This window comes from Trachemys scripta, chromosome 1 (assembly GCF_013100865.1).
Source record: "Trachemys scripta elegans isolate TJP31775 chromosome 1, CAS_Tse_1.0, whole genome shotgun sequence".
In the NCBI taxonomy this organism is placed as follows: domain Eukaryota; kingdom Metazoa; phylum Chordata; order Testudines; family Emydidae; genus Trachemys; species Trachemys scripta.
This window is the reverse complement of record NC_048298.1, coordinates 304,003,415-304,016,168: the sequence shown is the minus strand read 5'-3', so window position 1 is coordinate 304,016,168 and position 12,754 is coordinate 304,003,415. Positions and strand designations below refer to the sequence as shown.

Genomic DNA, 12,754 nt, shown 5'->3' with positions numbered 1-12,754 from the left:
AGGCCATCTTCCCCACCTACAGGTACCTTGGGGTTCCATTTTCCAGTATCGTGATCCACCAGAATCTTAGAGGTGCTTTGGTTTGGGGTTTTCTTCATTTATTTTAAAGTAGAAGGGAACTATTAGCTCAACGATAAACACTCAGACTTATTACTTTAGAATTTACTCTCCATCCAGGATTCCTGGTCCTATTGCTACTTCTTCCCCACAGATTCATTCACAACTGTTCCCACGGGTATTTAATCTGTTTTACTGAACATGTTAAATGCTCCATCAACAGTGTGTCTGAGAGTCATTCAGCTGAAGTCTTCATGAAGCAAGGTTGCCCTACTCCGGAGCAAAAGCGAGTGGCAGCTATGCATAGGCACAAGTAAGGTAACCACCAGGCAGTCATCTGCACTGAGCAGCAGTAAGTCTCAGGTAATCTATTTTCCCATTCTTTTTCTCCCAAGTGCGCAGGACAAAAAGAAAGGATGTGGCGTATGTGAGAAATGGGTAGGTGAGGAGGCATGGGCATGAATATGAGCCCATTGCACAGATAAGGAGCTTAGCTACACATTCATCTCTTAGGCCTTATTACCGCTATCCAATAGGGGAGCAGCACTCTCATGAATGCAGGATCAGGTTACCTTGCACTTCCTGTTCTGCTCATCATTTTTACACTGAGCCTCTTATATGCAACTCTTCACATGCTTGTTGTGCAAGAAGAAGGTCTTAGTATGAATTGAAAATCATTAGGTGATGGTTAATCAGGTGAACATGAGCTCCCCATGCAACAATGTGGCTAAAAGGGCGTACAGGATCCTTGGATGCATAAACAGGGGACTCTCAAGTAGGAGCAGAGAGGTTATTTTACCTCTGAATTTGGCACTGGTGTGGCTGCTGCCAGAATACTGTGTCCAGCTCTAGTGTCCACAGTTCAAGAAGGACATTTATAAATTGGAGGGGGTTCAGAGAAGAGCCATGAGACTGATTAAAGAATTAGACAACCTGCCTTATAGTGATAGACTCAAAGAGCTTGATCCATTTAGCTTACCAAATAAAAGGTTATGGGGTGACTTGATTACAGTCAATAAGTACCTATAAGGTGAACAAATATTTAATAATGGGCTCTTCAATCTATCGGAGAAAGGTGTAACACAATCCAGGGGCTGGAAGTTGAAACTAGACAAATTCCAACTGAAAAGAGGCATAATTCTTTAACAGTGAGAGTAATTATCCATTGGAACAGCTTACCAAGGGTCAGCTTACCATTTTAAAATCAGGATTGGTTATTTTTCTAAAAGATCTGCTTTAAGAATTATTTGGTGGAAATACTATAGCCTGTGTTATACAGGAGATCTGACTAGATAATCACGATGTTCCCTTCTGGCCTTGGAGTCTATGAATCTATGTATCACAGCAGGCTATTTATCCTGATGGGTTTTATTATTTTCTAATTATCCCGTGATTTGTTAATACACTCACTGAAAACTTCAGGAAAGAGTCTGTTCAGGTTCTTATTCTAGTCAGGTCAATATTTCAATGAACAAGCAAGCAAGTTCAGTGGTACTTGAGGTATGTAAGGAAAATGCTGTTTAACCAGAAAAAGGAGATCTGATGTGACTATTAAAAAATCAGTTTACATTATTGATGCAAAAATAAATTGATCCCAATTCTATTTTTCAAATATTGAAGAATAAGTAGCTCTTTCTAAAACAGAGACTACTCGTTTATTGAGTAAATGAAGATAAGGTGCCACTTTAAAGGAGTACTAGGCCAGTCTGGAATTTAAGTTTGGGAGAAGAAACCTACAGCTAGAGCTGAATGAATAATGGAGACTGAACTGAAAAATAAAAATAAAAATCTGGTTCAAATTTGAACTGAAACTTTTTTTTATTTTTCACCAAATCGAAAAACTCTACAAAAAAAAATCTAGTTTTGAATCAAACTTTTTAAGTTGACTTGAAATTAAATTTTTTCCCAAGTTTTTTCATTTTGGTTTGGCTGTTTCTGGTGTTTTTCACCCTTTTTTTTTTTTTTTTTTTTTTTTTTTTTTTAACTGGCCAAATTTGAAATCAAAACACTGTCTCAAATTGAAAATTTAAAACAAAACCTTTTCACTTTTTCAGAACAAAATTTTCAAAATGAAAAAGTCAAACTGAACATTTTGACTCTTTAGAAAAAAATTTCAACCAAATTCAGCGAAGTCAATTCAAACTGACAAATAGTTTTCAGTCCCCAAAACATGCATTTTTTGGAAAAAACAATTCATTGAAAAAGTTCTGCCCAGCTTTGCCTACCACAAATATTATTAATAATCATAATATTTTATGAGAATGTTTTAAAATGTTTTAAAGTGGACATTATTTTTGGCCTGCATTTCCACATACCATTTGCAACTCACATGCTGTGGTATAATGCTAAAACCAGAGAACCAGGAATTGAAATTGACTTGAAATAAAAATGAAACTGACTAATCTACTTTCATCATCCAAGTGGAGTAAAGGGGGGGAGGGGAATTAAACCAACAGAACAAGTGGCCAAAAATTAATTTGCTTTTTAATTTTTTTTTCAAGTTTTAAGCAATTTTTTTGAAACGTTAGTTTCATCAATCCAAGTTGTGTTTAGTAACATACGTAAAGGCATTTATACATTAAAAATAAATATTTTTATCATGAGTGTGTCATCTTGGGGACTACCCATGTCTTGTTTCAAAAGCATAGTATTTTTCAATTCACTAAATATGTCACTGCTATCATTAATTGGGACAACAATAATGAAAAGTAACAACTGAATTTATTAATTGCATTAATCATGACATATAACATGGCAGTGGATATATTTTTCACGTTAAGGTTTTTGAATGAAAGAAGGAAAGTGCAGTTAGTCAGAATTCCTTACATTCGTTAGAAGGGTGACTACCAAAACCACCAACATTCACAATGGTACATAAGCAAACACCAGAATCAGTGCCAACACATATACAGAGTACCCAAAATAAATATTTACAAGATTAAAAATATAAACATTGATTAATCTATCCCATTTAACTGTCGGGGAAAAACCCACCTATTGCTATTTGTTATATTTTAAATAAGTTCTTTAACAGTAGATGTATTTTTCAAAGTTTGTTTAAGTGGAAGTGGGTGTCTTAACAGTCTATAAAAATACCACCTAGAAAGCTTCTAAGCTTTTACTGTCTCTGCTCAGACAAAGTTAGTGAATTTGAGTTTACCAGATACTCAGAAAACTGATCAATTACATGAAATGTGGAGTTCTGGTTTTTCTTGCTCATCATTTTGAACAGGCCATATGTTATTTCACTGCAGATGGCTCAACACAAATACTAATGGGAAAACCTGCAGTTAAAAATGAAGTCAGGTATAACATCTCTCGTTTAAAAAAAAAATCAGCATTTTATAACAGTTAAATCTATCCTATTCAGCACGTAAGAAACAACTTTTCAGTGTCAGATGCAGTGCTGAATACTCTCACCCACTTTTTCCCGAGTCCCACTACTGATATATAATTCAAGACTGGATGTGATGAAAGATTAACACCATCCCATATTATTACAATGTTATTAGATTTATTTTTCTTCCCACCAATTTGTTGATTTCCTTTTTAATGTATAATCAAAAATATTTTTCTAGCATTGTAGCTGTACTTTCTCGGGGGGGGGGGGGGGGGAAGGCTTTTTTGTCATCAGCAGCATAACTTGTATTCCATAGTTTAAGAAAGCTGGAAGCTTCGAGACTAGCAGAGCTTTTGAGTAAGATCCTGCTGATAGATACAACAGCGCAGATCTAGAGTGCCAGATTCTGATACCTTTACTCATACTGAGTAGCACCATAACTCCACAAACTGTTTCATTGACTCCAGTGAGACTACTTGTGGAATGAGGTGTTATTTAGTGGGAGCAAGGGTACTGTAGTCTGGCCCAGATCACTGGAGTTACTCTGATTTTACACTGGTTTAACTGAGAGTCTAATTTCACTATTCCTCTTGAAAAGGAGAGTGAAACTGTTTACACTGCAATGCCAGAACAATGTCATATACCTGAGTTTGTCAGCTGCATTATAATTTTGATTTGATGTATCTATGACCTTTTACATGTATGTACATAGCAACTTCACTTCTGCAACTCTTGGGCCATATTGTTCCATCCACTTTTAAGCAGAAGACCACACTGAAGTCACTGATATAGCCCCATTGTTTTAATACAATTTTTTAAAATGAGGGTTGAAATGCAGGAGAAAGTCTTTGAGCAGTGCTGGATCTGTGGAAGTAGACGTGCTAAAGCTATATGTTAAATGAAAATGTCACATCCTGCTCACCTTACTGACCCAAACAGTTCCATTCCCTTTACAAGACAGCTAAAAATATACTACTGTTAACACTGACTTCAGTAGATCTATTATACTTCCATGAACAAGGAGAGCAGGATTTGGCTCATAGTTTGGGTGAATATATTGTCACTAATTGTAGTGCCAGTACAATGAGCCAACTCATCCTCCTCAATCCACACACGGAGGGAAACTTCCACGTGTGGCGCTCTTTTCTTTCACAAGGAAGGGAAGTTCAGCCACAACTGCTGCATCATGCCCCCCAGCTCCAGACCACCTGGAAAGTGGTGGAGTAGACTGAGGGAGGAGTGGGCAGGACAAGGGCATAGGAGATGCACATCATCCAGCCTCCTCTCCCACAGAAATTAAACAGAAAAGAAAATGTGTGAGTCCCAAGAGTAACCAAGGGAAGAAAAGCTAAGATACTGGGGAGAGAAGGGGGCCCTCCATGGGGCCAGAGCTGGTTCACAGAGCATCTGGGCAGATGTTCGTGGCCTCTCATGGATCCCCCAAGATCTGCCCATTTTGAGAGTGAGCCCCACAACCTCTTCCACAAGGGACATGCCTCTCCCTTGTGATCAGATCATTTGGGGGTGGGGAGGAGAAAGCATCCTCCACAAGTAAATCCTCACTATGATTTAGGGTGACCAGATGTCCTGATTTTATAGGGACAGTCCTGATTTTTGGATCTTTTTCTTATATAGTCTCCTATTACCCCCCACCTCTAGTCCCGATTTTTCACACTTGCTGTCTGGTCACCCTACTGTGATTTCCTCCCTCCTGCACGGTGTCCCGTGGGCAGGGATTATCTGGGCCTTTGCATTTACTGCCATTAGCGGAGAAATGGTATCAGACTTGTAGCTCCTTCATTCTAAGGTCAGATTTAATTCAAAGCAGATACAACCAATTTTCTTTTATGGGCACATTATATTCTGCATAGAAAAACCAGTTGAAATGGTTTGATGCTGAAATGGTGATCATTTTAACATAGCATAGCCTGAAGTAATAAAAATCTGTGTGGGTCCTTACAAACCAAAACCAAACCAAAACTGTTTTTGCTAAAAACAGATTTTACTGAAACTGCAATTAGAGTTAAAAGGAAAAACATACTGGTTAACAGATTACAAAACACGGGCAGTGACGCAACAGAGCGCACACAGGATTTACTGCACTTGAATGGATCTGGTCCCACGTCTGCCATCACAAGTTAAATTCAGGATGGCAATGATTGCATTAGCTGAAATTTGGACATGCTGAGCATTGGGGTCAAGCCCTGGAGTGGCTGTTTGTCAAGATGGAAAAACAATGAAAAGATGTGTTTTGCATTTAGATGAGGGGAAATATTAAAACACCAATATAGACGATTGCATGGTTAGCTGTATGATCTTAAAATGTTCACCTTTAAACAGAAAGGAAGTGCACATTTAGGGAGCACTTACTAACTGTTGTACTATTCTGCATGGGCAAATGGGTTATGTCAGCGGAATGAACAATTATAAGAAAAATTGCAGCAACTGTCATGTATAATCTGTGCCAAGACTTAGTTCTGCAGCATCCTTCAGCTGGTATCACTTTGTTTTTCCAAGAATTGAGAAGAAGCAGTAGCATTTCATATCAATGGCCATGAAAATAAATTCCCAGGCCACCTTGCTTAAAATCCTATACTGTTTGCTGTTAGATAACCATTTGTCTTATAAGTGGTTATTGTTGCAGTGAACTGTCTCCTTCATACCATTAACACAATGGAAAGCCTTTTCAAAAAGCAGTCTATTACAGCAGGCAAAAAAGCTTCAGAGTGAAGCCAGATAGCAAAATCAATGGCTCCCGTTGAGGAGCAAGCTCTGGCAGTACCATAAATTTTAGAACCAACTAGAGTTTTGCTTTGCTAAGCAAAAGCTTGGTAATTTGGCTCATCTATACTTTAAGCACTTTCCTGAAAATGCCATCTCATTCAGACATTTTTTGAAGACTTTGGCGCAATATTATTTTAGCCTAGATAAATAATTTAGTGAGATTCATTAAAAAATAATCAGGGAATGCATTTCCATAGGATATGTTTACATACAGAATTCTTCAAATTCGGTCCTCAATAATCCTAAATGGTGGCATGGATGTTCATAGGGGATGAAGAAGATGATGATGATATATGGAGTAACAGTGAACATGGATTCACCTTATTAGTAGGTGTGTAGTCTCCTCTTAAATTTGTTGCATGTGTTCAAATCCTATTACTGTCAATGTCTCATTTGCAGACCACATCTATAGCACAGCAAACTTTACTTCTATTGTGACAAAATGAGTCCACAAAAGACAGCATATCATGCTACTAAAAGAAGATCCTCTGATATTTAGGAAAGAAACACATACCACTGAAGATACCATAGGTAACTATAAAATGTTATGCAATATATAGAAATATCCTAGGGACATATAAAATTTACCAGTAGTGACCTGAAAGTGCAAAGAGTATATAAATGCTAAGATGTGGTGTATTAACCTCTTTATGTGTTATGTACAGGGTCATACTTATACAGCATCATCCCAAGCACAATTCTAAACAAAGTGTTCTTTAAGGAATAAAAAACATGACAATGTAGAAGAATGGCATCTTTGGGACCTGGAAGATCATTTCTACCTTGATATTTAACAAGGCCATGAAAACATTTGCTTAAACACAATAATGTCATAAATTAGAATGCAAATCACTACAGAATGCCTCCAAGACTATTACCTCTTTATGTTTCAACCCATTAAATCCAGCAAGTCATCAATTTTTCAATCATTAAGCATATCAGTGTCCCTTACATGTGATTTAAAGGAATTAAATGTACATTTAAAGAAAGCCTTTTAAACTGCCTTTTAGTGCTTTGTTTTAAGCCTTGTGTGAAGTTATAACATACAAATATATTTCTATTATAATAAAATAAGTCCTGGTAACTACTACATTTCAGATTATTAATTTTTGAAATAAAAAACATAATTGGTTTTGAATGTTGTGAATAAAAATGTAGAGCTAATTTAGGTGTTAACTTGTGTATAAGTTTCTTTACTCCCACACAATCGCTGCTCTCAATCGTGAATCAATGCCACTGTGTTGTTATGGTACAATAATACTGATAACCGACTACACGTTACTTTCCCACTCTCCTTTTAAGGATATGATTGTCCTTTGTACATCGCAAGCAGTCACATGAATCATTAACAGGTTTGCAAAACCTACTTACATTAGGTATAGGGCATAAAGCTTGAGAAAGTGATTAGTACCTAGTCTCTGTAGGAAAAAAGAGGCTAGGCAGGTACCCCTCCCACCCTGAGCACTCTTCCCACGTGAAAGCTTCAGACCTCCTTGCCAGAGAGTAGCTGTTTAGATTGTATTTGCCAGCCAGCACACAGCAAGAGGAGTAAAAAAAGGATGGAAATGAAATACAGAGAGAAAATGAAGGAAAGGCAAAATATTTTAATGGTGGTTGTTGTTAGTTATAAGTGTGAGGGGACTAATCTAAAATTATTCTACTGTTTCTTGCTATATACAGGCCACAATGCAAACAAAATGCATATGAAGAAAAATTGCCACAAACAAGTACTGTATAGGTGGTAGATCATTTCTCCTAGTGTTTTAAATGATGTACAGCTGCTACTATCTACTCTTCTCACTTTAAAGTATGTCACAAGCTCACAACATCCTCTCTCCATCTCAACTTTCAGTTCCCTATACAATCCTTCTGTACAATTTGTCCTTAAAACAAAATGGGCAAACATGAATTTTCTGTATAATCATCATGCAAAGAACAACATGATCCTTACAGTCAGATGGGGGCGGGGGGAACACAATGACTGTTAGTTTTATGGCTAGGATTAAAATTCCATGTTCTGTACATTCATCCTTTTGAGAACTTTAGCTTCTAAAAATACAAGCAGAGTCAGATCAAATGCAAATCCCTTTCTCAGGCAAAGAAAATAATCGCCAATAAGTTTTGAGATAGATTTACTGTATGTCCCCTCAGTCTGTGCATAGGAATGTACATGCCTGGTAGTGTTTGCATGAGAGTGTGTATGTACGAGTGTGCATGTTCATTTGTGTGCCTGTACAGTATATGTATGATTATCCATGCATATGTACAACTTGTGTGTGTGAGTGGATGTGGCTACAGCCATACATATATATATTATGAAGAAATTACATAAAAAATAAACTTCTTTGAAATATATTGAGGTTGTGACACAAACCAATAAAGCCAGGAAATTGAATGGAAAGGATAACTTTTCCTCCTGGCCACCCACCATTGAGGTTACGCAAATTAGTATTAAGTAAAGTGACCATTTCAAAGCTAGATCTCAATTTTACCCTTATTAGCTAAATGGGCAACACCCAGTGATACCAATGGGAGCTGCACTCATGTAAATGGAGGAACAACTGGGCTCTTAAAACTGTATTTCCTAGCTTTTCACAGTTCAAGTTACAACCTTAATATTCTTTAAATTTATATTTTGTATATCTAATTTTCTTTTTTATTAAAAGGAGAAGATAAAGCAAACTGTCACGTAAGATTCACTTACATAAATTTAGGATTCTCTTTGTAATATTTTTATAATTTTTTTTAAAAATGTGTATTTCCAGATTCATCGAAACATCACCTTCATATCACTTGCAGTCTGTTGACTAAATACAGATTTTAAAATATTTTGCAAATGCATAGTATTTACCCATTAGACTTTAATGACCTTTGGAGCTGTTTCAGAATATCATGAAAATATGTCTTTAGGCACATCATAAAATCCCTATGAAATTTCTTTGAAATGTTGTCAATGCCCATGTACAGTAGCCACTTTTCAAAAAACATCTCAGCCATTAACAATTTTTTCATAGCATCCAGGTTGTCTGGCTATTTCCTGGATCACTAACCTACCATGTCTCTTTTCTTTCTTAAAGTAAAATCACTTGGAAGTTATTAAGACTGAAACTGAAAGTCCAAAACTTTCTTTAAACAGCCAAAACTAATTTTATATATTTTAAAAAATAATAATTTAAAAATGTGTCTCTATCCTAGGTTTCTTCTCAGCCAGGTTTGAGCACAGCGTAAGTTGTATAAACCCCTGAAAATAGAGGTTTGCAATGGCAATGCTGTCAGAACCTTGGCTCTGGCACGATGAATGTGTCACTCTAATAAAATTAGCATAATAAACTTGTTATTCTGGGGAAGCAAGAGCCCATATAAAACAGAGTTTTGCTCTAGTTTAAGGTACGGTACTTAAAAGAAGTTCCATAATTTTAGAATTGTAAAATTATCTAGCTATAAAAACTAACTTTTGCTTAAACTCTAGATAATACAGACAGACATTTTTATATAAAAAAATTGTAGCATTGAGTAAAACTGTTAAAATATGCCTCTATCTACACATGAAGAGTAATTTATTGTATAAATGTGAAAGTTGTGTATATATTGGCTTTTAGTAAAATGATTCCCTGAACCTGATTTTTATGCATCAGACAAATATTGAAGTAAACATCTGAACTTTGCCAGATGTCTCTGTTATCCATTTATATTGTAACAGATCCAAAACAAAACAGACAAACAAACAAAAATATCTGTTCTAGTTATAGAAATCCACCTAACTCATTAATTAGCTACTGGACACAAATAAGTTGAGTTTGCTGCTGACCAGCACTGCTGTATGTACATCAGGTAAATAATTACCTGTTGGGTTGTTTGTTTTTTCTTGGCATTTTTCCACATAATTGTAGAGCAGACATCATTTTACAATTTAAGCAAAAACAAAAAACCAGTAAAAGCTAACTGTATTGGAGAATTCCTGTTGTTCATCTCTTTCTGTATTTCTGTCCCCCTGAAGAACTCATGGCACTAATTTGCATTAGGGGAGATGCTCATTTTACGTTCATAATCAAAGTCCAGCTTCCACAAAGGCATGTAAAAGTGACCTCCTAAGTGTTTAGTGCTTCAGAAAAAAGATACAAATTTTTCAAAGTGCTTGAAAAGAATTTGACTATTTTTGTATTTTTATATACTGTATATCAAGAAGAGATTCAGAAGTGCTGGCCCCCAGAATACACTTATGGGGCCCTTTTAGGTGCCTTTCTTTAGGTGCTGCAAACATTTTTATTAGTGTTTTCCTATAAAGACTTTCCCACCTCTAACTCACTGTCCATCTTTGTCTCCAGATCTTGTTCAACTACTTTTTGGCATTGTCCTGGAATGTGGTGGCTTTAACCATCGTTCCCGCTAAACCCCTATTACTGACCCGGCGTACAAGTACTTTAGAAACAGGGATTTTTGTTCTGGGAATCTCACTTTTGGTTGGGTGATGGTGTGCAATGTGATGGCTGTTACTGGCATCTGTTCCGTGGCTGGTGGGAAGCGATGTAAGATGTTTAATGCTGATAGGTATCTTGGAGTCCTTGACTGAACCTGCAGGTGTTTTAAGTGAGCATGTGGTTGTTACTGGAGACACAGGTTTGGAGCGTGATACACAGGTGACTTCTTCATCAGAAGGCACCCCTGTGATGTTTTCATCTGTATCAGCATAAAGATCATAGAGGGCATCACCACTGTAGCTGTCCCTGGGGATGCTCTCTTTCTGGACACTATTGCTGCTATCTTCCTCAGGACCAGGAGTAGTGGAATCCCAGTAGCCCTCATCACTGTTTGGGATGCCCTCTGGCTGCTCATATTCCCTGTTCTTCTGATCCTCTTTGTGGTTGAGATGAATCGGAATCTGGTTGAGACCAATGCGTTTCACCATTGAACCATCCTGTGCCCCCTCAACACACTTGGTCTCTTTTTTAATCTCAGGTGGTTTTGTCCCTCCTCCTTCTCCTCCCTGGGTCTCTTGGACTTGCTCCTCTGTTTGTGATAACATATCCCAGAACTCCTGAAGGTAGGTGTCATCCACTTGGTCTGGGCTTGCCATCTCCTCTCCTCCTCCCTGGTAGGCCACCATGTTTGGGTTCTTTTTAGAAGTGCCTGGCTTGCTGGCCCCTGGGGTGCTCTTCTCACAGCCGCCACTGCTGCTGCCCACTTCATCCTCCTGGTCTGCAATAATATCTCCACAGCCTGTAAGAGAGTCAAAGCTTTTCAGTGAAGTCACGTCAGCAAACATCAAACAAATACGATCTATCGATTGCTCTGAGGGTGGATCAATAGAGGAAGGGTCAGGGGCTGCTGCCATCTCTTGACCACTAAGACATTCAGGTTCAACAAGGGGAATAGTCTTTATTGGAATGTCACCTGTTATAGCCGTATCCTTCGCAGTCCCAACCTCTTCCACACACGGATCTGGCAGCTCAGGGCGGTTCTCCTCATGTTGGTTTCCAGCGGCAGCAGGATCCTCTCCTTGTATGCTTTTGTTGTTCTGCATTTCCCCAGCATCTCTAACTTCAGGCTCCTCTGCCGTGGCGTGCACATCTCCACTGTGTTTATCACTAGACAATTCAATGTTAATTTCTTCTGTGGCATATTGAGGCTCAGACAAAGGTTTTGGTGCCTCTTCTTTGATGCATTCCAAGCTGGCAGTCAGAGAACCTGACATAATAAGGCTGGATTGAATTTCTGATGTTTCCCCCCTTTCCTCCTTGCCATTTTTATCCTTTTTATGCCATCGCATACTGCTGAAGATCCCTTTCAATCCTTTCTTTTGTCTGCTGCCCGCCCTCTGATCTGCATTCTCTCCCTTGCCATTTTCTGATTTCCCATTCTTCTTCAACAGAGAGAAGAAACTGTGTGACTTAGCCACGGAGCTGTTTGATGAAACATTGAGGCCGGCTACAGTCCTGGTGTTTATATCCCTGTTCAGCTGATCAACACCACCGCCACCTCCGAGGCTCGATTCTTCCTTCTTGCTGCTTTCCAGCACAACATCAGCTAATCCATCGTGAGTCTTGCTCCTCACCATCCCAGCTTTACTCGAGCCTTTCCCATCCCCGCCTTTGTTTTTCACCCCAAATATGCTGGGCATGGTGCCCCCAGATTTCCTCCTCTTAAATAATTTGAAAGCAGTTTTATTAATCTTCCCGGATGGTGGCTCGACTGCCGGAGTCTCGGCACAATCGCAATGCAAGTCCATGTCTGCTGCCTGCCGTGTCCCTGATCCTGCCTCCTTCCCCTCCTGCAGACCCCCACAGATGCCTGATACTGATTTCCCTCACTGACAGCCTCTCTGCCACTGCTGCCTCCTGCTCATCTCCATGGCAACCCAGAGAGGGATAAGCAGCTTTCCTCAGTCATGGGCCTGCGCCAGGCCACTGTCATCCATTCTAAATCAACCTGAGCTGCAACAGCAACACCAATAGAGTTTGCTCCTCACCCCTCCCTAAAAGGGCTTATATAACTTAACCCATTTCGTGCTGCTGCTGTTCACTATCATGTGTGCAGTGCAAGGTTTATTTTGGATGAAAACAGTGTGTGCTATTT

General features: G+C 38.5%; 1 protein-coding gene across 1 annotated transcript; it reads right to left on the bottom strand.

Annotated features, from left to right (window-relative positions):
* Nucleotides 1-5,380: 5,380 nt before the first annotated feature.
* AMER2 (APC membrane recruitment protein 2) lies at nucleotides 5,381-12,516 on the bottom strand. The gene is made up of 2 exons (XM_034758737.1): nucleotides 11,573-12,516; nucleotides 5,381-11,398 (listed from the first exon to the last, which is right to left on the bottom strand). The coding sequence occupies exons 1-2, from the start codon at nucleotides 12,405-12,407 to the stop codon at nucleotides 10,518-10,520; spliced, it is 1,716 nt and encodes a 571-aa protein (XP_034614628.1). The 5' UTR covers nucleotides 12,408-12,516; the 3' UTR covers nucleotides 5,381-10,517.
* Nucleotides 12,517-12,754: the final 238 nt, after the last annotated feature.